Source organism: Brassica rapa, chromosome A05, assembly GCF_000309985.2.
Source record: "Brassica rapa cultivar Chiifu-401-42 chromosome A05, CAAS_Brap_v3.01, whole genome shotgun sequence".
Classification (NCBI taxonomy): Eukaryota; Viridiplantae; Streptophyta; class Magnoliopsida; order Brassicales; family Brassicaceae; genus Brassica; species Brassica rapa.
In genome coordinates, this window is record NC_024799.2 from 17,641,451 (window position 1) to 17,663,601 (window position 22,151).

A 22,151-nucleotide genomic window follows, 5' to 3' on the forward strand; every position below is an offset into this window, starting at 1 on the left:
CTTTGCCGAAGAGGAGGAGAAGAATTGTAACATACTATACTGTAATTATAAAATAGAATAGAGTACATTGCACAACATTACTGTTCATCTTCCCCAATTCAATCCATCGTCAGTTTTCACTATCTCCAATCCAACAAACCAGACACCTGACATGTATAATCACCCACAGATACAAGACGAGATCAGTTTGAAACTTAGACTATATACCCAAATGCTATGAAATCAAATCAAACTTACCTTGATTTGTTGGGTTTGGAAACTCAATTGTGCCGCCGTAAAATTGAAAAAAACCACTGAAACCCTAACTCTCAATATCCTACTTATGCCGCACGACCGAAACCACGCACCCTCTTCAAATCTCCCTTCTTCGCTGTATGCAAGAGTTTGTAAAGTAGAAACAATTTTTCAACTTGCAAGATAATGACACTCATTGATGTCTACGCGCGCAGAAAAGGATATTTTTGGCACTTTACACAACAATATATAACATATCGTAGCCAAAGTGATGTTATGGGTATGAAGTTAATTTTTCCTATTCTTATGTATAAGGACTCCAATTCCCCTTAAATAAAAACAAAATACCATGAAAATTTCTAGGCAAAGATAATATAGTTAAATTTGTTAATATGTAGTGTTCATCTTATCATATAAACATAATTATATATGTATCATTCTTGTTTTCTTTTAACAGATAAATATGTTTTTTACAAAAAGACTAAAAAACATGTTATACTGGAAGAAAATATTTAGAATCATAAATTATATATTTACTTTAAAACAAGGATAAAAAATAAGATAATACAATTAAAAATCTGCAAAAATCTATAAAAAGTCTAATAAATAAATATATATATATATATTTACATGATCCACATAATTTTTAAAATCTATCAGCTTTTATAATTTATGAACACTACGTAAATCAATCAACCCCCCCCCCCCCAAGTTAATTGTTTGTCTTTTAGCATAATGCAGTTTTTGTTATCATTAAAAAAAAAGAGGATATATAAGGGTCTTTTGGAACTTATCAGTTATGCGGAAAGCAAATGTCAAGCATGGTTCAATGCAAATGAATCATTACCCTTATCATCACATGAGGCATTATATTGAGGAGCCATAAATTGTAAGCTTAGATAATATATGTATGGTAGATAGTTCATGGACCTCTACATCTTAGTTGAGTGGACGCGGATGGATTTGGATGGATAGTTTGGGCAAGACTCAATTCATGGGAACGCGGATCTTATGTCGGCGAAAGGCTGCTTTTCATACAAAATCAGAAGCACTGAGATGAGCTATGGAGAACATGATTCAATATTCGTCATTCCATAGCTTTGAGACTGATTGCAAGAATCTAAATGCAATGATAAATAAATCTTAAGCTTGGCCAAGCTTTACAATATAATTGGAGGTGATACAGACTCTTCAGATATGTTTCCCAGATTTCAGGATATCTCACATCCCAAGAGCACCAAATCGAATTGTTGATTCTTTAGCTAGGTATGCTCAATCTTTTCATAGAGAGTTTAGTTTCATTGATTGTTCTATTCCGTTCTGGTTATTTAGACCACCTCAAATTTAAGTAATAGAATAACTTTTTGTTGCAAAAAAAAAATTATCATTAATGATCATAAATTGGACGCTTACTACCACATTATAAAAATTAAAAATTATAAGCTGCAGATGATACAAGAAGAGAGAGGCAATTATTACAAACTATATCACCCAATTTTTTTTGTATTGTACCCCAATTTTTGTATTTTATTTATTAATAAGAACGAGTTCTTCTAACTGAAGAAGTACCTTGGCACTGCGCTAGATCGACCCCATTGTCTTCAAAAATCCTATGTCTTCTCTCATCAATCCTCTATTGTTGAAGCTTGTTCTCAGACTCCGGTTGTCTCTCAGAGCCGAAGTCGGGTTTAATTGCTTTGAATCATCTCTTTTTAGGTTTCAACCGGTTTAGAGCTTCATGTTTTGTTCTCATTTCTTCTCTACAGTCGAATTTCCAAATCTTAGATCTTATCCTAACCGTGGGGATGAGAGTTTTTCATGGTGATCTCTCTGTGTGATATTGATCGTCTAGTTGAAGTGAGTTGGGTTTACTTTCGATCTCGTCTAGTTGAAGTCAGGGGTGGAGTTTTGAGGATATGATTTCAATTTTTTTTTTAAAAAAAATATTAAAATTTTCAAAATAAAAAAAAGTTATTTTGGTCATTTTCTTTTTTTGAAGGCTATTTTTGTGATAAAAACTTAAAAATGGCTATTGAGAGAATTGTTCATAAATATATATTATAATGTAAATTCTAAACAAAAATAAGGATTTTTTATATTCTGTAAAATTCAAATTTCCACTCTGCAGTGTTTTAAAAACTGGACTGGAAGCTGAACCGGAAATTTTTTGGGTCACTGTTCAATATGGTTTGACCGGGTCATACCTGGTTTAAGAATCTGGTTTAATATACTTTTAGTATATAAATTTAAAAGTAATGTTAATAAATATGATACATAATTAAAATATAAATAACTTTTAAACATAAAACATTAAAAATATAAACTTTTTTTATGTTCATATGAATGATTTGTTGATTTTTGATAGTTTTAGTAGTTTAATAACTTTAAGATCTAATCTGGCTACGGAATCGGTTCATAATTGAATCAATTATTAGATCCAATTCGGTTATATACCCAGTTTATTGTTGAACCCGGTCCACTATCGGATTGGTCCGATTTTAAAAACACTGCTTTTTAGCGAAGGTTTTGGTTTGTGTGATATTTGACTGGGTAATTTCGTGTGATATTCGACTATGGGTGATAATATATTTCCCAAAACTAGTATATTATATGGCCTTTTATGGATTTATCATTTATGAAAGGATAAAATAACAATATTTACATACCATATTAAAAAAAAAAATGGAAAGTGGAGTAAGAAACTCCTAGACTTCGATAATATCTATTCTCTTTCTTTCTCCTTCACGCCACTCTCTCCTTAAAAGCCAACCTTTTTCTCCATCTCTTCTCTCTCTCTGTGTGGTGCTTGCTTTCATCAATGGCGACTCTAGAAGACATAGGAGTCTCGGCCCTTATAAACCTCTTCGGTGCCTTCTTGTTTCTGATAGCATTCGCTGTCCTAAGAATCCAACCCATCAACGACAGAGTCTACTTCCCCAAATGGTATCTCTCCGGAGACAGACACAGTCCCCGCCGCTCCGACGGAAACCTCGTCGGAAAGTTCGTCAACCTCAACTTCAAAACATACTTCACTTTCCTCAATTGGATGCCTCAAGCCATGAAAATGAGTGAATCCGAGATCATTCGTCACGCTGGTTTCGATTCTGCTGTTTTCCTCAGGATTTACACTCTCGGGTAACTTCCTCCTCTTCTTCTCGCTATTGACTTTTTTTTTTCTTTCTTTTTTAAAATGCAAAATTCTCAATCTTGAGAGAGATGTCAACTTCTCGAGAAAATGAAAGGAAAAAAAATCGAAACTTTTCAGTTGTAAAGGTTTATTTCTTTTCCAATAAACTTTTCTGGGTATTTAGGCTACTTATGATATTCATGAGTCTAATCACTAAAAAGATAGATACTGTTGAATTCTCGAGAAAAATTGTAACTTTCTGAGAAAATTTTGGTATTTATTGTGTTCTTGGGGATTTCCGTGATTTTGTAATCTCCAAGAACGAGTTTCACAAAGTGTGACATAATCCCGAATTTTACGGTTAAAAATAATCTTTAATTCGTCAGAAAATATTTGTACTTTATTCTTACAGAACATGTTATTACAAAACACAGCTAAGTTTCGGATTTGTCCGCTCTGTATTCCACAAAGACAAAGCAATAATGGAAGTTTCGTTTGTTGTCACTGTTTGTTTCCTGAGAAAGTCACTTTTTAGATATTCATTTTTCCGGGAAAGTTATTGAGATTAATTATGAGAGAATCTGCATTAGTTAGTTTTTTTCCTTCTAAAGATGTTTTTTTTTCTTTTCATGTTGGTGTTTGGCAGCTTGAAGATCTTTGTACCAGCCATGATACTAGCACTCGCAGTTCTTGTTCCAGTGAATGTATCAAGCGGTACACTCTTCTTCTTGAAGAAGGAACTCGTTGTCAGCGACATTGATAAGCTCTCCATTTCTAATGTCCAGCCTGAATCCTCCAAGTGAGAGAGCTTAGTTCTGTATTAAAAAAAAAAATGAAGCTTTAGTAATCATTATTAACATCTTTATGTGTGTGTGTGTCTGTGTTTAGGTTCTTCTTCCACATTGGAGTAGAGTACCTTTTCACGCTATGGGCATGTTTCATGCTCTACAGAGAGTACAACACTGTTGCACTAATGCGTCTCCAGTATCTAGCTTCTCAGCGTAGGCGTCCTGAGCAGTTCACTGTAAGTGAAAGCTTCAGAGTTTTAACACTGATGAGTGTTTTCTTAATACATTTGGAGTTTTTGTTTTTGCAGGTTGTTGTCAGAAACGTCCCTGACATGCCTGGACACTCAGTTCCGGACACTGTGGATCAGTTCTTTAAGACGAATCACCCCGAGCATTACCTCTGTCATCAGGTAAATATATGTTTTGTCCTTATAAAATTGCTTATCTTTGTTATAATCAGTTCGATTGAGGGATGGGATCTTGTTGTTTCAGGCAGTTTATAACGCGAACAAGTACGCGAAGCTGGTGAAGCAAAGAGAGAGGCTGCAAGACTGGTATGACTATTATGTGCTCAAGCATCAACGCAATCCTCATAAGAAGAAGCCTACTTGCAGAGTTAGTCTCTCTCTCTCTCTCTCTCCACGCCATTTCTTTAGTCCTTTTTTTAGATGTAATGATGTTGATAAGGTTGTTGTCTTCTCCAGACAGGGTTTCTTGGTCTATGGGGTAAAAAAGTTGACTCCATCGAGTACTACCAACAACAGATCAAGGACTTTGACCACACTGTAAGCTACTCCTCTGGTGCAGCTAACACAAACACTTTAACCTCATTTTAAACACGTGTCTGATGATGTTGATAACAGATGGCTTTGGAGCGCCAAAAAGTTCTAAAAGACTCAAAACTGATGCTTCCTGTCGCATTCGTGTCGTTTGATTCACGGTGGGGAGCTGCCGTTTGCGCACAGACGCAGCAGAGCAAGAATCCAACGTTGTGGCTAACGAGCAGCGCTCCAGAGCCTCGTGATATCTATTGGCAAAACCTTTCTATACCTTTTATCTCATTGACCATCAGAAAGCTCATAATCGGTGTGTCAGTCTTTGCATTGGTCTTCTTCTACATGATCCCCATCGCTTTCGTGCAATCTCTTGCCAATTTACAAGGTCTTGATAGAGTTGCGCCTTTCCTCAGACCTGTCACTAGACTGTAAGTCAAAGCAATCACATGCCAATTTACACAAACTTGATAGAGTTGAATGACTCCCATCTTCTTGTTATTGCAGGGACTTTGTAAAGTCATTCTTACAAGGTTTCCTACCTGGTCTTGCTCTGAAGATTTTCTTGTGGATCCTCCCGACAGTACTGCTGATTATGTCGAAGATTGAGGGCTACATTGCTTTATCTACACTTGAGCGTAGAGCAGCAGCGAAGTACTATTACTTCATGTTAGTAAATGTGTTCTTGGGAAGTATCATCGCCGGAACAGCGTTTGAGCAGCTTGACTCTTTCCTTCACCAGTCACCAACTCAGTAAGCAACCTTTAACCTCTTATAAACTCTCCAAAAGAATCATACCTTTAAAAATGCTTTTGTTTATTTCTTCATTGTGTTGTACAGGATTCCTCGAACCATTGGGGTCTCTATACCGATGAAGGCTACCTTCTTTATAACGTACATAATGGTTGACGGGTGGGCTGGTATCGCGGGTGAGATACTCCGGTTAAAGCCACTCGTGATCTTCCACTTGAAGAACATGTTTATTGTGAAGACGGACCGAGATAGAGAGAGAGCAATGGACCCTGGTTTTGTCGATTTCAAGGAGACTCTCCCATCTCTCCAGCTCTACTTCCTCTTGGGGATTGTCTACGCCGTTGTCACTCCCATTCTCCTTCCCTTCATTTGTGTCTTCTTCGCTTTTGCTTACTTGGTCTATCGCCATCAGGTTCGCTTTACAACTCAGTGGCATCTAATACTGTTTTTCAAATTTACTCAAACCATTTTCATACCTTATATTTGTGATGAAAAAAAGACTAAACTACCACTAAATGTGTAAAAATAATTTATTATCATTTATATAATGTTAGGGTATTTTTGAAAAGTGGGTAGCTTAACTTATAGTATTTCAAACAATTTATCCATCTTTGTTGATATTTAAGTTTTCTTGGTTTTGCAATGCAGATAATCAATGTGTACAACCAACAATATGAGAGCTGTGGAGCGTTCTGGCCGCACGTTCATGGGAGGATAATAGCTAGCTTGTTGATATCTCAGCTTCTGCTTATGGGACTTTTGACTTCTAAAAAGGCAGCAAACTCAACGCCTTTGCTTATCATCTTACCCATTCTCACTCTTTCTTTCCACAAGTACTGCAAACACCGCTTCGAACCCGCCTTCGGAAAGTACCCACTCGAGGTAAACCACCAATCTTCTCAAGGACACATCATAGTCCAAAAGAAAAGTTTCGAGGTTTCTTACTCAAACATGTGTTTATCATTGGTCTTACTGCAGGATGCAATGGCAAAAGACAAGCTGGAGAAGGAGACAGAACCGGAGTTGAACATGAAAGCTGATCTTGCGGACGCGTACTTACACCCGATCTTCCTTTCATTCGACGAAGAATTAGATGAAGAAGATGAGAGGCACCAAAAAGAGACAACGGAGGTTAGAGTGGACAAACATGAAACACAGTCGTCTAGTCCTGTGACCGAGCTCGGTACTCCTTCTCATTACCAGCAACATGAAGTCTACAATCCCACGTCCCCTTCTTCGCATTACGCTTCCGCTTATGAGCAGTCATCGTCTCAGTATGAGTACCATTACGAAACTCATCGGTATGAGGAGCATGGTGGATACCGTTACAACAACTGACAAACAAAAGGGTGTCTTATATGAGGCGTACTTGTATAAGTAGTCGTTTAAAATTTAATTAAATGGTTTAGGTTTTATTGGTGGTGCTAGGAGATTGGTGGTATTAGTGTTGTTCCAAGATTGATTTATTCGCATCTTCTTTCAGTTTTTTTTTTGGTAATTGTAAAACTTGGTTGATAGTGCATGTGATGAAAACTATGAATATTTATTAGGAAAATTGGAAAAATAAGACACTTTAAACTTTTATTTGTCACACTAGGACTTCTGATATTTTGGGCAATTCTGGACATATTTTATCTTTATTTTATTAGAAAAATAATAAATTGAATTTAAAAATTATTAAAAAATATGAAAACTATTGGAAACATAAGTATGACAATATATATGTTTAAAAGTTTTTTTTTTTAAGTGGAATCATATTTTATTTTATCTTCTAGATACATTTAGAATACTCATTATGGTCATCTACTTAGTCTAGAAATCGGATACTAAGTTTTATACATAGATATATCTTGGGTATACAACGTAAACTATACTTTCTTATATATCATAACGCAGCTATTTTTTGAAACGTTATAATTAAGAAAGATGTCTTCAGTATACCAACAACTTGATAACGACATATAGCCACAACGCAGTGATATACCTTATCCATATTTTGTGCCATAACATGTTCTGCTTTTTACCTTATGTGGCGCTTAAGGAATAATATGTTTCTCATCTACTCTATTGTGTTCTGCGTAAGCTATGATATATATTCTAGGCAAATCCATAAAATATGGAAACTTTCATATTTGGTTAAAGATGTTTCCTAATTCTACACAAAATCTAATCTAATTCTCGAAGTGTATATTCTTTCCTAAGTCATAAAAATCATCAAAATTGTTCTTTCCTCCGCTCGAACCCGAGTTATTCAAGAGAAAATTATACACAGAAACCACTAGACCACATATGATTCACACTACTTTGATATGTATACTAACTTACTACTAGCAAGTATAATAAAAAATTTAAATCTAATCTTGGATTGCTCCACGATAAATTTCTGAGTTTTGTATATATTGTATTTTCGTATAATAGAATCAAAAGTGAACGTTTAAAATTTAAGGCGAAATCATAAAGATATTTCCGTAAAATTTAAAAGTTATGGGGCGAACATTAAAGATATTTTCTGAACCAAAAGTTTTGGGGCGAAATCGAGGAATAATTTTCAAAATAAAGGTTATGGGGAAATAATAAGAAAGGAATTAATCTCAGGGGCCAAGTGTGCAATATATTAAAATTTAGCCATGTCTGTTTCGTGGTTTGGAACGTTCGATGTGCAATATCTTCACATGCCTCTTCAAAAACTTAAAGCCTTTGATCAACCTGCAATAGCTTCACATGCCTCTTCTTAATCTTCTAAGAACCGCCGAAAACCTGAATCAGGAAAAACAAAACCATAAATACAAAAGAAATGCATCATTATCCTTTCAAGAAATAAGATATAAACAAAATACTAACCGATGCTAGAACATCTGTGGAGAGGCCAGGTTTTCTCTGAGACACCTCATTTTTTATTGCTATCTTCTGTCTGAACTGACGAACCACCTAGGTGGGAAGACTTGTGCTGGTTCAGCTTTGCTGCCTGATTCTTCTTGAATCTTTCACTTCTGCCAAACATCAAAAACAGAGAATAACACATAACCAAACATCAAGTTAGAGTAGAGAGAAAATCAATACAGTACCTTCAAAGAGTCAGCATGCTAGCACTAGCATGGATTACGAGTTTAAAAAAGGAACACAAAGCTGTAACTTAGAATGTTAGAAAAAGTGAGCACCTTCTTCATTCGTTCATCAATCTCGGTCATGGCACGAGACTTCTCTACTTTTAGATAAAAAGTCCTTCTCTCTTTTGACAGCAGAAATAACCATATTCAGTTTCTGTTCATGTATAAGATGATTAATCAACCTAAAACTAATTTAGTTTAAGAAAGATGACAAATCATTTTTACCAAAATCTAGGGTTAAGAGAATCAATACAAGAAATCACATACCTAGTGTGAAGAAACATGAGATTCAGATGAAATTGAAGAAAGAACACTTCAATTTCGTAATGAACCAAACCGTCCGACGAAACTGTTTGCGGAAGAACACTTCGATTTCGTTGTTCCGTGTGTGAGAACGAAGGGGAGGATGACAAAAACGAAGTTAGAGACGAAAGGTCCGACGAAACAATGATTTTCTCCAAGAACACTAAATCACCATGGATGGAGTGAAATAAAGCTTCGGCGGAGAAGAGGGGGTAAAAAAATTAGGGTAAAGGGAAGTCATACCCATTAACCGTGTTAATTATTTTTTCCCTTTTTAATCTATACTATACTAAAAGGGGATATAAGCCCCTTTTAGAGTGTCCACGTAGGCACAAAAAATCGTCCAATCAGAAAATTCGAAATTGTCAAGTCATCTCATTTATTTTTTCGTAAAAAATAAAAAGATAATGCAAATGAAAGGATCGAACCCGGGTTAGTATGACATAAATATAGGGCAGATACCACTAAACCATTGAAACTTTCTTGGACACATATACAAGAATCACTAAATATGTAATCACAAACTGTTATGTACACTTACAATAATATGGATTCAACTTTCAAGACTCTGATACTTTGTTTTGTAAAAAAAAATAAGTAAGTGACTAAGCTAATATATTCTTTGAAAGTGTGAGAACATTGACAAATATGAAAAAGCATAGATTTTTGTTTTCGTTACAAAGTTAAGAATTTTGTAAAAGTAAGTTTAACATATAAATTTTCGTGACAAATATGAAAAAGCATAGATTTTTGTACAATTTTGACAAAAAAACTCAAAACATAGTTTTCTAATGTCTTAATAAAATATTATTTAAGGGTGCAATAATTAAATATATCAATTCAATAAATTTTGTAATTTATAGACAAAACAATAACACAACAAATTTTGAAACATTTGTTTAACCTATCGATTTCTTTTCATGAGAATCCAACTAAACAAGATAAAAAACAATTAGATTTATTTAGTTACTATTTTATTCAATTTTGATTAATTTCAAATTGTAATAATGTATCTTTTTGAAGTTACAAAAAAATAATGTTCTTTCTTTATTACACTAGCATTATATATAGATTCATATACATAAATAAATATAATATAACAACATAAGCTTGCATTCCCCGATTCATATGAAAACTTTTTAAGTTATCCACCAAAGCAAATTAATTAAATCAATCAAATTGTTAGAATACAACAAAATTAATATATAATTTTATTTTAAATTAAATTATTTAAAAAGTGTATTTTCATTAAAAACAAAATAATAAATAAGTAAAACTGATTTGATGGTAATTTTTATGACACATATATATATTATGTGAAAGAAATTTAAGCTTAATAAGGAAAAAAATCTCAAATACAAAAAAAAAATCTAAAATTAACAAAAAAAGTAATAAAAATTAAATTATGATATCAATTGAAAGCTTCTTAGACAATATTAATAAAATTATTTAAGCGATAACTAGACAAATTTGATTTTGTTTGCCAGCCAAAAGTTTATTATTAATTAGCATCAGTTATTTCAAGATGTTTAAGAAATGATGGACTTAAATGATATATGAACTATGAATAGTAGTACTTTGTAAAGCTGACTTAGATAACACATCTGCACATCAATTTTCAGTCCTTTTTGATGCCTAAATTCAATTTCTTCAGAGCAGTTATTCCACAAAGAGATTGTATGAGATATTGTTTTGATATTCAGATTTATTTCTTGACTGTTAAGATGATTGATAACTGTAAAAATGTCTCCTTCGAATATTGTATGTCTATAATCGAATCCCCAACATGAGACAACTTTGTTTAAAAAGTAAATAATTTCATTTTTCTTATATTATATAATAAATTTATATTATTTACTGATAATACAAATATAGTTATTCATCTATAACAAATATCTATGCAAATATGTGAATCAAGTACAACAATCAAACAACATAATGATTTCCACAAAGAAAATTTTAAAAATATATCTATGTTATGTAGTCTTATTTTATATTCTTTAAATAATGTAAGACAATATTATACATTATTTTTTAGAATTGAGAAATACATATATATCAGTTAGACAAATTAAGCGATAATTAGACAAATTTGATTTTTTTTGCATGCTAAAAGTTTATTATTAATTAGCATCAGTTATTTCAAGATGCTTAAGAAAGGATGGACAAAAAAATAGGATGGACATAACGATATATGAACTATGAATAGTACTTTGTAAAGCTGACTAGATAAAAACATCTGCACATCCATTTCCAGTCATTTTTGATACCTAAATTCAATTTTTTCAGAGCAGTTATTCCACAAAGAGATCGTATGAGATATTGTTTTGATATTCAGATTTGTTTCTTGACTGTTAAGAAGATTGATAACTGTAAAAATGTCTCATTCGAATATGATATGTCTATAATCGAGTCTCCAACATGAGACAAGTTTGTTTTAAAAGTAAATAATTTTATTTTTCTTATATTATATAATAAATATATATTATTTACTGATAATAAAAATATAGTTATTCATCTATCACAAATAACTATGCAAATATGTGAATCAAGTACAACAATCAAACAACATAATGATTTCTACAAAGAAAATTTAAAAAATATATTTATGTTATGTAGTCTTATTTTATATTCTTTAAATAATGTTGTACAATATTATACATTATTTTTTAGGATTGAAAAATACATATAATATCTTATCCGCGCGTAGCGCAGTTAAAAAATCTAGTTAATCTAATACTAAATCAATTACGAAAATTATAATTTATTATTATTATTCATATTAATTTGTTATTCTAAGGGTATTATGGTATTCACAAGAATTAGAATCTTATTTTCCTAAAAAATCTGCTAAAAATCATATTGAGACAAATCTAAGTTTAAAGTGTTTCATTTTTCCAATTTTCTCTTTATTATTTTAGGCCAAAGGTTCGGTTTCTACAGGTAGTTCGGAATTGGAATTCGGTTAGTTCAAAACTTTTTACTAAAATTTTTGATTTTGCTGAGTTAATTTTTTTGAATTGAGTAAACTAGGTGTTCTGCCCGGATATGCGGGCATAGTGTTCTTATAAATATTTATCTATTTATAATTATTAAATCAAAACAAACATAATAAATTATTAATTATGTTTTTAAAAAGATAAATCAGACACTAAAAATTATATTTTATAATAAAAATAAATATTTTCAGATAAAAACACAACATATTTAAGAATTGTTTTATGTTTTATAAATATATTTTATTTTTGATAATTTTATTATATTTACTTATAGTCAATTATCTTGTAGTTCGAGCTCCATTGCAAAAATTTACTTCGCAAATAATAGTATAGACTAGGATAAGACCCGCGCCTTGCGCGGGATTAAGTTATTATTTTTATTATATTTTGGAGAATGAAACAATAGTTTGGCTTCATTTGGATTAGGGGTGTTCAATCCAGATATCGGGTTAGTTTCGGTTCGATTCGGTTTTTTCGGTATTTCAGTTAGTAAAATATAACTACTATTCTAAACGCATATTTACTTTGACTTTAGTCTTTCACATACTTTTAAAAGATTTCAACTGAACGACTAAATTGATCAGCCAATCTTGTTGCTTTAAATCATTAGTATTTATATATATATATATTATTTAGTTTGAATATTTATTAAATAAAAATTCATATCCGTTATATTTTATGATCATTTGTAACTTATTATAACAAAAAAATAATCTATTGATCACAAAATTTTCAGAGTGAAAATATTCAAATTTCTAATAATATATAGACGTTTTGAAAAATTCAAAATATAACATATAAGAAAAATATAAATGTTTTTATTATATATTTAATGTGATTTTTAATATCTTTCAATAATATAAAATTAAAAAAAAAAGAACTAAGATACCAAAATTGTTATCAAATATTTATTATTCATAATAATTAATTTTCATATATACGCTAATCATATTAGGTAATTTCGTAGCTTCTAATTAAGGAAAGTGCAAAAAAATATTTGGTAGATTATTTATCAATTCGATAGTTAGTTTAATAAAAAATATAATGTAAGTTAAGATGAACCAACCTATTTTTCTAAGAAAAGTTAATTTATATAGCCATTTATTAAATGAGAATTTATAATCATACATTTCTATGATCATTCATATCATTTTATAACTGAATATTTAAATCATCGATAACAAAATTTTCAATGTGAAATCTTTAATAAGTTTATAATTTATAAATGTTTTTGAAAATTCATTGAAAGTTTTAATATTAAAATATTTATGTAATCTTATGGTATATAGTATAATCTATATATATATATATATGTGTTTTTATTATTATGATATTTTTTACTCATATGGTTTTAAAATCATGTGTATCTTCTTATAATATTAAATAAAAGTTCATATTAATACAATTTTATGATCATTTGTAACTTATTATGACAAAAAAAAATCTATTGATCACAAAATTTTCAGAGTGGAGATCTTCAAATTTCTAATAATTTATAGACGTTTTGAAAAATTCAAAATATAACATATAAGAAAAAATATAAATGTTTTTATTATATATTTAATGTGATTTTTATATATCTTTTAATAATATAAAATTAAAAAAAAGAACTAAGATACAAAAATTGTTATCAAATATTTATTATTCATAATAATTAATTTTCACATATACGTTAATTATATTAGATAATTTCGTAGCTTTTATTTAAGGAAAGTGCAAAACATTTTTTGGTACGTTATTTATCAATTCGATAGTTAGTTTAATAAAAAATGTAATATAAGTTAAGATGGACCAACCTATTTTTCTAAGAATAATATATTTTGTATAGTTATTTATTAAATAAGAATTTATAATCATACGGTTCTATGATCATTCATATCGTTTTATAACAAAATATTTAAATCATCGATAAAAAAAATTTCAATCTGAAATCTTTAATAAGTTTATAATTTATAAATGTTCTTGAAAATTCATTGAAAGTTTTAATATTAAAATATTTATGTAATCTTATGGTATATAGTGTTTAATCTATATATATATATTTATTTTATTATTAAATGATATTTTTTACTCATATGGTTTTAAAATCATGTGTATCTTCTTATAATAAAAATGTTAAACCATTGATCATTAATTTTTAACATAATAATTTTAATAGTTTTAGTTTTAGTCATTTATTATCGTTTTTAAAAATTCAAAATATAACATATACGAAAAAATCTAAATTTTATTTTTATAGCTAATTTGATTGTTTAATTTATTTTAATAATATAAAATTAAACAAAAAATGATGGAGGAGATATAAATTGTTATCAAATCTTTATTATTAAAATCATTAATTGTCATATATATATATATTAGTCATTTATGGTAATTCCGTAGGTTTTATTTAAGGAAATAAAATAGCATATCATATCATTATATCATATAGTTTGACCAACTTATGTATCTAACAACATATAAAAATCGAATATGGACCTACTTATTTTTCAATTAAATGTAATTGACTACCTAATTGAGTGCCACCTATGCATTGGAGCTTCTTTTAATTAATACAAAATTGAGGTTACATCTTTTCAAATGTTCCTCAATTAATATATAGGGGATTTCAGAAAAAAAATTGGTTAGCTTGATTATTTTGATTCAGAATTTGGCTGGTTCGGAATTTTGGTTAAAATTGATACTGTTTGAAAAAAGAAGTTTCTAGAAAACTAAATTACCGATTACCAAATAAAAAAAACCGAAACCAAAATTTTTAGTTGCCGAACTTTCTAACCGAAAACCAAACTTTTTGATTCGGTTCGAAAGGTTCTGGTTTGAGTAGTAACCGCAGGCTTAATTTATTAAATTAAGATAAAGATATTTCTTAACCGAAAAACGTAACCGTAGGAAAAGAGAGACAAAACTAGCTCATCTTGTATTTTGATAGAACTTTCTGTCTCGTCCATACAAGTTCTTGTCATCCAGTTCCTGTCATTAAATGAAGATTGAGAAGACTATGATGTGTGGTCTCGCAGAATCACACCCAAGTCGTCTCCACTTCCATGGCTACTCCTTTAGCAGCTCCTCTCTTCTCCCCTTTAGCTCTTTCTTCCGCAAGAAACCGCCGTTCGTATCCCAAGATCCGATTCCAGTCGAACAATGGGAGCCCTTTGGAGTCCAATGGACACCAGAAGCTGAATCTATCGAAATGTAGTAAACTAAATGGACAAAGGAGTAAGTTCCTGCAAATGGGTTCTCGAGAGATGACTTTTGGGAGAAAACTCTCAGTTCAAGCCGCGGATGGTGCAGGGACAGGGAACACATCAACGATCACTAGTAACGTAAGCTTAAAGATTCTGTGATGTTTGTATACCACGTTAGGTTAGGTTTTCATCCTCGTTGTTATTATGCACACTAGGTGTTGGCGGCAGCGCACTTGTTGGTGTCACTTGGGATCATACTAGCGGCAGACCAGTTCTTGAAACAGGCTTTCATAGCGGCGTCCATAAAGTTCCCAAGCGCTTTGTTTGGGATGTTTTGTATTTTCTCTGTTCTTATGATATTAGATTCTGTTGTCCCCGCTGCTGCAAACGGTATGATGAGTTTCTTCGAGCCTGCGTTTCTGTTCATACAGAGATGGCTTCCTTTGTTCTACGTTCCCTCTCTTGTGGTTCTCCCTCTTTCCGTCAGAGATATTCCGGCAGCTTCAGGCCTCAAAATCTGCTACATTGTTGGTATATAAATGATCATTCTCCTGTTCTTATGGTACCTTCCATAGTAATGTTAGCTCTGTTTAATGTTTGATTCAATGTTTGTACAGCTGGTGGATGGTTGGCGTCTCTTTGTGTAGCAGGGTTCACAGCTATTGCAGTGAGGAAAATGGTGAATACCGAGATGACGGAAGCTGAGCCTATGGCAAAACCTTCTCCATTCTCAGCACTTGAGCTGTGGAGTTGGAGTGGGATCTTTGTTGCGTCGTTTGTTGGTGCTCTGTTTTACCCTAATTCGTTGGGGACAAGTGCAAGGACTTGTCTCCCTTTCCTTCTTTCTTCTACTGTTCTAGGTTACATTGTCGGTACCGGGTAAAACTCAAATCATTTCTTCCTTGTTCCTCAAGTTTCAAGTCTCTCTAGCCTGATGTTATTCTCATTGTCTTGTCTAGGTTGCCATCTGCTATCAAGAAAGTATTCCATCCGATAATCTGCTGCGCTCTATCTGCGCTACTCGCTGCTCTAGCTTTTGGATATGCTTCAGGATCTGGACTTGATCCTGTTTTAGGTAAAACTCACACAAACTAGAGAGAAAGAAAGACCTAGAACAACAGAAAGTAAAACTTCTTTAATGGTGGTGACAGGAAACTACCTCACAAAAGTAGCATCGGATCCTGGTGCTGGTGACATTTTAATGGGTTTTCTTGGCTCTGTCATTCTCACTTTCGCTTTCTCCATGTTCAAACAGAGAAAGGTAACAACAAAAACAACACACTTGTTCTTGTTTTTCTTTAGAAAAGTGGTGACAATCTGTTCTGGTTTTGCCTCAGCTTGTGAAGCGGCATGCAGCTGAGATCTTTACGTCTGTGATCGTTTCAACGCTATTCTCGCTCTACTCCACTGCTCTTGTTGGACGTTTAGTTGGTTTGGAGCCATCTTTAACGGTTTCAATCCTACCTCGCTGCATCACGGTTGCGTTAGCCCTTAGCATTGTTTCACTCTTTGAAGGTATAACATGCTATTCTTCTCCTCAGCAGAGTACATTAAAGAACATTTTTAACGACTCTTTTGGACGTTTTTCAGGGACCAATTCGTCGCTTACAGCAGCTGTAGTGGTTGTGACCGGTCTGATCGGAGCTAACTTTGTACAAGTTGTTCTTGACAAACTGCGTTTAAATGATCCTATTGCTCGAGGAATCGCAACTGCTTCAAGGTGACTTCTTTACAGATATCATCTTTTGAATCAAAATGAGGAAAAATCTAATAACATTATTTAAGTGGACAGTGCTCATGGACTTGGAACAGCAGCTTTGTCTGCTAAGGAGCCAGAGGCACTTCCCTTCTGTGCAATTGCTTATGCTCTCACTGGAATCTTCGGATCCTTACTCTGTTCTGTCCCTGCCGTCCGACAGAGTTTGCTGGCTGTCGTCGGATGAGAAGTGATCACGTGGCGACACACAATTGGTGGTTGGCCCTAGAAGCCGGCGAGAGTTACTTCAGTTTGGTTTGCATCATTAATTTTTCATTCTATTTTGTATATGCTGTGAATTTATTATAATGGAAACAAAATATGTAAAATTTAATATTTTTATTGATGCAAAAAAAAATTCACAAATTCTCAGTTACATCTTTTACCTTTCTTTCTCTTGCAATTTAGAAATTTATGTATTCAATTTTCAGTCTTGTGATAAAACAAAATAATAACTTACGAATTATCAAAATTGATAAAAAAAAAACTGAGAGGGCAAAAGAGTAAAAAAGAAAAGAAGATGACGAGAGAGCCCAAAGCTTCAACGGAAGGCGTAAAGCTAAAAGCGTTACCAAACTATCTCCCCAGTCTTGTCTGAATTCTACTCTCAGCCACAAAACCAAAAAAAAAAATGATACTAATCCCAACTTCTTCTTCATCATCTTCTTACTCGTGTTGTAGCCTTCCGCAAGCTTCCTTCAGTTCTAATTCATATCCCTCGAATCAGTCTCTGTTCCTCTCCAAATCCGCTTACCCAATTCGCCATGGTACTTATGCTTCAATGTGTTGATTTGAACTCCTTCGCTAGGATCTAAGGTTTCAATTTGTTTACGACTGACTCTGTGGCTACTACTTCAGGAAGCAGAAATCTGAAGTCTTTGCGTCTCAGAGCTAATTTCTGGGAGTCAATCCGATCTGGGTACTGAATAAGATTTTTACTTTTCTTACTCATATGAAACTTAGGCTGATACATTAAATGCTTGATTGATTGATTGATTCAGGTTTGTAAAGAATAATAATAACACGACCCAACTTGTGGAACCACCTCCTACAACCCAAGAAGATGAAGACACGGAACCATTACTTCCTGTTGAGTTTACTTTGGTTGAGAGAACTCTTCAAGATGGGTTCATTGAAGAGATCATATTTTCTTCTGGTGGTGAAATTGATGTCTATGATCTTCAAACCCTTTGTGACAAGGTTAGTTAAAAAGAACTACTCTTTACTCTCTTCCTTCTCGATGTTATTTCAGAAAAAAAATATATCTAATTTTAGATATAAAATAAAGGTGGGATGGCCTCGGAGACCGCTAACGAAACTAGCTGCAGCTTTGAAGAATAGTTATATGGTTGCTACATTGCATTCTGTATTGAAGCCATCATCATCATCATCAGGTGCTTCATTCAAGTAACCTTAATCTTCATTCATCCGATGTTTTGATGAATATCTTAGCGGATTTTGGAGAAGTTATTTGACACAGAAGGAGATAATGAGCAGCAGCAGCAGCAGCAGAATAAGAAGCTTATTGGAATGGCACGTGCCACGTCGGATCATGCCTTTAATGCTACAATTTGGGATGTTCTTGTTGATCCTGAGTATCAGGTAACCAAAACAAATAACTAGTTTTTTGGGATGTTGTTAATAAGTGTTGTTTTTGGTTTTCAGGGTCAAGGGCTTGGTAAAGCTCTTGTGGAAAAGCTTGTAAGGGCTCTTCTTCAGAGAGATATTGGTAATATATCTCTTTTTGCAGATAGTCAAGGTAATAATACAAATATCAAATCACCATACAAACTTTTGTAATCAACACTTCTTCTTTTTTAAGAGTTATTGAGTTTGTCATGCAGTTGTGGATTTCTATCAAAACTTGGGGTTTGAGGCTGATCCAGAAGGCATCAAAGGCATGTTTTGGTACCCAAAGTAGCAGTTGGTGTGTTTGCAAAAGAATGGGACTTTACTGTTTGGCTGTATGCTTTCTTATTATATGGGTCGGGTCAATAAGGAAGTTTACTAACTGTGCATTTTGTAACTCGAAATCGATATTTGTCTATTTAAGATTCAAACATGAGTATATGATCAATAGGAAGAAACCTTTCTTTCCATTGCTTCAAAAAAGGTTTGATGAGGAAACTTTAAAATGGATATATTGTATTAATTTAATTTTTTATTGCTTTGCTATTAACTTCTCTACATTACAGAATTTTCTGTTACCATCTCCACATAAATTACAAACCAAAGCAAGATAGTCCTTTTCGCCATGAAAAAAAAAATCCATAAAAGAAGGAAAGAAGAAACTGCAAACGGGTTTATAGACGGGTTATAATTTGGTTTTTGTTTTAGGCTTTAGCAGCTTCTGCAGGAGCAGTTGCTTTGTTGGCAATGAGCTGCTCATAGAGATCTCTGATCTTCAATCCAACAATGGTCTGGAAAAGTCCAGTTCCATTGTTGCTACCAGGGAAATCAGCATGTTTCAGCATTTGTTGAGTCACTTCCCCGTAGAATTTGGTCGAGAGGTTGCTCAGATGGCTCTCCACATAAATCAGCTCGTCCAGTCTATCGAATTGCCCGTCCATCTCAACAACCGAAACCTGAAACAGAGAGAACAAAATGCTCAAACCAAGAGCTAAAACAAAAAAAAAACGAAACTCATTCTGCAATATCAACCAATGTACCTCATGGTCGAAGTAGGAATCAGGTGCATAGTTGAACTTGATACCAGGGTACGAGCAGGTGAGTTTGCGGCCGCAAGGGATCCACGAGATGGTTGAACCTTCATCGAATAGGTAGACCGGGCTAAAGTACTTAACACCTTCCTTCATTATCAACCTCACTCTCAACACTTTGCCTTCATTGTCATCTGGAATCAGCTGTGTTGGAAGCACTTCTATCACCGCATCCGCGTACTGCTTTTGTGGGTCTGCATAAGCCATTTGATGCACATTGTTATCAACAAAATTTTCCAGGAAATGAAGACTGAATATGAGTTTATACCAATGAATGCTTCGAAGTCAGGCTTTCGTGCTTCGATACTCGCTTTGATGCTCTCTAAGCTGTGACCTCTTTCAGCCATGTCCCTCTGTGACACAAACTCGTTTGATACGTTACATTGTCACGGTCGAATACGAAGATGAAATAGATAAAGAAACACACCTGAATTTTCCAAGCGAACTTGACCTCATTACTAATGTCTAGGTAGATACTGAAGTCCAATAAGTCTCTTACCCTCTCATCAAACCTTCACAAGTAGATAAAACATTATTATAAAAATATTGCATGACCAAAACTATAGACTAACTTAATTAATTAGTCGAATATAATTTCATCATCGTCAAACTATAATACTTAATGCAAAAGGTTCAAATATTCATTATATTATTATCTAAAATCTAAATCCAAGATTCCGACAAGAAACTAAAAGACTTCCAAACTATTGAAGTTGTCTGAAAAACAAAACATAGTGAGTGGCCTACTTACATTGGGTGAAGACCTTCGATGACGAGAATCTTGGGAGGCTGAATAAGCTCAGGTGCGTCAAGAAGTCCAGTGACGTGATTATAAATGGGTTTCTCGACGGCTATACCACTCTTGAGAGCTTTGACTTGCTCATACATGAGATCAAAGTCATTGGCGCGTGGGTCCAAAGCAGTGACTCCTTTCTCTTTGCGACCGGTTCTGTCTAAGGAATGGTAATCGTCGAGGCAGATCACAGTGGTCATGTCACTGATGAGTGTGTTGGAGTCAGGGTTCCCTCCCTTTGGTGGCTCGGCGGCTCCACCGAAGACACTGGTCAGCCTCCGCATGAAGGTACTTTTGCCGCATCCGGAGTCGGCAGCGAGTCCGATCACCACGGTTTGTTGTGCGGCGCAAGTGATGATGGTGTTGAATCTACGGTTGTTTTGGCGACGGTAGAAGAAGACTTGTTTTGAGGAGGAGGAGGAGGTAAAGAAATGAGTTGAATTGAGAGCTTGTGTTGAGTAGATTGTTGAGACAGCCATTGTTGTTGGTGACTCTTCTTCTCCGCCTAAGCTCTCTGTTTTTGTTTTGTTTTGGGAGAGCTTTGGTTGAGTGATGAGGATTTGGATATGATGAAAGAAATATGGGTTTTTGTGTGGTGATGTAAAGATGTGAAAACAAATGAGAGGAGGCAAATGAGTCTATAGGAAACAAATGGCAAATGAGTTATGGTTTTGATCTGATGTGGTCTGTAATGAGTGGCTCATGTTTTGATTTCCTCAAGTTAACACTATGTGATGTTTGTTTTAGATAAGTTTTTAGTCTCCCTGTTAAGATAATTGATAAGAAGTAAACCACTTCTAGCCGCACGAAAACAAGCAATATGTATCTTCTATACTTCATGGTTCTTTTGATTTGTCTTAATTATATAGATTTGCAAAATGGTACTTGATTTTAAATATTTTATTAAAGTGATAATTGGATATTGAAGTTTAGGAGAGAGTGGAGTTGCCGATGAAAGTGATAAAACTAGAACAGAGCATGGAGAGACGCACGGTGGATATTTGCTTATTTTTGGAGGTTTCGGATATTTGAATAGAAACGTGGAAGACTTTAATTGGAGAGATGGGGATTATGCGTTTAAGGTCTGAAGTTGAATGAGTGTTTTATGTGGGTCCCAGTGACACGTTCCATATATCCCTTCAGCTTCGAATCTTTGGCTGCAACTGGAATGCTAAATTTTGGAATGGAATTGTTTGGAATGCATCATTCCACAGAATTCCAAAAAATATTTACCAGTTACATGGAAAACCTTTTGAAATCAATTCCACATATTCCAAAAATGGAATAAAACTTAAAAACAAATCCTTTGTAAAATCTTTTTCATTTGTTCCATATCAAAAATGATCGTGAATGTGTGGGATGATTGGAATTCCAATTCCAAAACAAATTTCAGTTTTTATTCCATTTTGTTGATCATTCCAATTTTCTTTATTCCACATATAATTATTCCTTTTATTCCATGTATTCCTATTAGGAATAACCAGTTACAGCCTTTATTTCTTCTCCGGGGACCAAAATGAATTAGACCAAAGCTTTCTCTTTTGCCCAATGCCCTTGACAAAATTCTTCAAGCCTTGTATCACCAGTCAACAAAGACAATTATATAACGAGAA

The 22,151-nt window shown here is 33.3% G+C and overlaps 4 protein-coding genes and 2 long non-coding RNA genes across 7 annotated transcripts; 3 read left to right on the forward strand and 3 right to left on the reverse strand.

Moving 5' to 3' along the window:
- Positions 1–131: 131 nt before the first annotated feature.
- On the reverse strand, positions 132–5,639 carry LOC108871977. The gene is made up of 3 exons (XR_001958688.2): positions 5,408–5,639; positions 238–2,988; positions 132–146 (listed from the first exon to the last, which is right to left on the reverse strand). It is a non-coding gene; the product is annotated as an uncharacterized LOC108871977 (long non-coding RNA).
- On the forward strand, positions 2,954–7,255 carry LOC103868910 (CSC1-like protein At1g32090). The gene is made up of 11 exons (XM_009146962.3): positions 2,954–3,369; positions 4,008–4,160; positions 4,250–4,385; positions 4,458–4,559; positions 4,642–4,764; positions 4,854–4,934; positions 5,013–5,353; positions 5,430–5,675; positions 5,763–6,087; positions 6,324–6,557; positions 6,654–7,255. Exons 1-11 carry the CDS (start codon positions 3,053–3,055, stop codon positions 7,011–7,013), a joined length of 2,418 nt encoding a protein of 805 aa, XP_009145210.1. The 5' UTR covers positions 2,954–3,052; the 3' UTR covers positions 7,014–7,255.
- On the reverse strand, positions 7,060–9,545 carry LOC103868911. The gene is made up of 4 exons (XR_633076.3): positions 9,050–9,545; positions 8,834–8,964; positions 8,517–8,665; positions 7,060–8,432 (listed from the first exon to the last, which is right to left on the reverse strand). It is a non-coding gene; the product is annotated as an uncharacterized LOC103868911 (long non-coding RNA).
- A 5,583-nt stretch (positions 9,546–15,128) lies between these two features.
- LOC103868912 (plastidal glycolate/glycerate translocator 1, chloroplastic) lies at positions 15,129–17,405 on the forward strand. Its single transcript, XM_009146963.3, has 8 exons — positions 15,129–15,407; positions 15,485–15,800; positions 15,887–16,148; positions 16,229–16,344; positions 16,421–16,530; positions 16,607–16,784; positions 16,860–16,989; positions 17,062–17,405. Exons 1-8 carry the CDS (start codon positions 15,129–15,131, stop codon positions 17,210–17,212), a joined length of 1,542 nt encoding a protein of 513 aa, XP_009145211.1. The 3' UTR covers positions 17,213–17,405.
- Positions 17,406–17,423: 18 nt separating this feature from the next.
- LOC103868913 (acetyltransferase NSI) lies at positions 17,424–19,124 on the forward strand. 2 transcript variants are annotated; one of them, XM_009146964.3, is made up of 7 exons: positions 17,424–17,792; positions 17,884–17,944; positions 18,027–18,225; positions 18,314–18,419; positions 18,506–18,627; positions 18,691–18,784; positions 18,870–19,124. In XM_009146964.3, the coding sequence occupies exons 1-7, from the start codon at positions 17,657–17,659 to the stop codon at positions 18,944–18,946; spliced, it is 795 nt and encodes a 264-aa protein (XP_009145212.1). In that variant the 5' UTR covers positions 17,424–17,656; the 3' UTR covers positions 18,947–19,124. The 2 variants fall into 2 exon arrangements, with proteins under 2 accessions (XP_009145212.1, XP_009145214.1); XM_009146966.3 differs by having other exon boundaries at positions 18,314–18,408; positions 18,504–18,627.
- Positions 19,125–19,166: 42 nt separating this feature from the next.
- Positions 19,167–21,209, reverse strand: LOC103868914 (phosphoribulokinase, chloroplastic). Its single transcript, XM_009146967.3, has 5 exons — positions 20,497–21,209; positions 20,173–20,257; positions 20,014–20,098; positions 19,695–19,939; positions 19,167–19,610 (listed from the first exon to the last, which is right to left on the reverse strand). The coding sequence occupies exons 1-5, from the start codon at positions 21,015–21,017 to the stop codon at positions 19,359–19,361; spliced, it is 1,188 nt and encodes a 395-aa protein (XP_009145215.1). The 5' UTR covers positions 21,018–21,209; the 3' UTR covers positions 19,167–19,358.
- Between the last annotated feature and the right edge of the window lie 942 nt (positions 21,210–22,151).

Excerpts from the sequence above, each read along its gene's own strand:
- LOC103868910 (XM_009146962.3), top strand. The coding sequence starts at position 3,053 with ATGGCGACTCTAGAAGACATAGGAGTCTCGGCCCTTATAAACCTCTTC. Across the intron at positions 4,161-4,249 it reads GTCCAGCCTGAATCCTCCAA|GTTCTTCTTCCACATTGGAG; the intron begins GTGAGAGAGCTT and ends GTCTGTGTTTAG. Across the intron at positions 4,765-4,853 it reads AGAAGAAGCCTACTTGCAGA|ACAGGGTTTCTTGGTCTATG; the intron begins GTTAGTCTCTCT and ends TGTCTTCTCCAG.
- LOC103868912 (XM_009146963.3), top strand. The coding sequence starts at position 15,129 with ATGGCTACTCCTTTAGCAGCTCCTCTCTTCTCCCCTTTAGCTCTTTCT. Across the intron at positions 16,149-16,228 it reads GGTTACATTGTCGGTACCGG|GTTGCCATCTGCTATCAAGA; the intron begins GTAAAACTCAAA and ends TGTCTTGTCTAG. Across the intron at positions 16,531-16,606 it reads CCATGTTCAAACAGAGAAAG|CTTGTGAAGCGGCATGCAGC; the intron begins GTAACAACAAAA and ends GTTTTGCCTCAG.
- LOC103868913 (XM_009146964.3), top strand. The coding sequence starts at position 17,657 with ATGATACTAATCCCAACTTCTTCTTCATCATCTTCTTACTCGTGTTGT. Across the intron at positions 17,945-18,026 it reads TGGGAGTCAATCCGATCTGG|GTTTGTAAAGAATAATAATA; the intron begins GTACTGAATAAG and ends TGATTGATTCAG. Across the intron at positions 18,420-18,505 it reads GCCATCATCATCATCATCAG|AAGGAGATAATGAGCAGCAG; the intron begins GTGCTTCATTCA and ends TATTTGACACAG.
- LOC103868914 (XM_009146967.3), bottom strand. The coding sequence starts at position 21,017 with ATGGCTGTCTCAACAATCTACTCAACACAAGCTCTCAATTCAACTCAT. Across the intron at positions 20,258-20,496 it reads ATCGAAGGTCTTCACCCAAT|GTTTGATGAGAGGGTAAGAG; the intron begins GTAAGTAGGCCA and ends CTACTTGTGAAG. Across the intron at positions 20,099-20,172 it reads AGTTCGCTTGGAAAATTCAG|AGGGACATGGCTGAAAGAGG; the intron begins GTGTGTTTCTTT and ends TTTGTGTCACAG.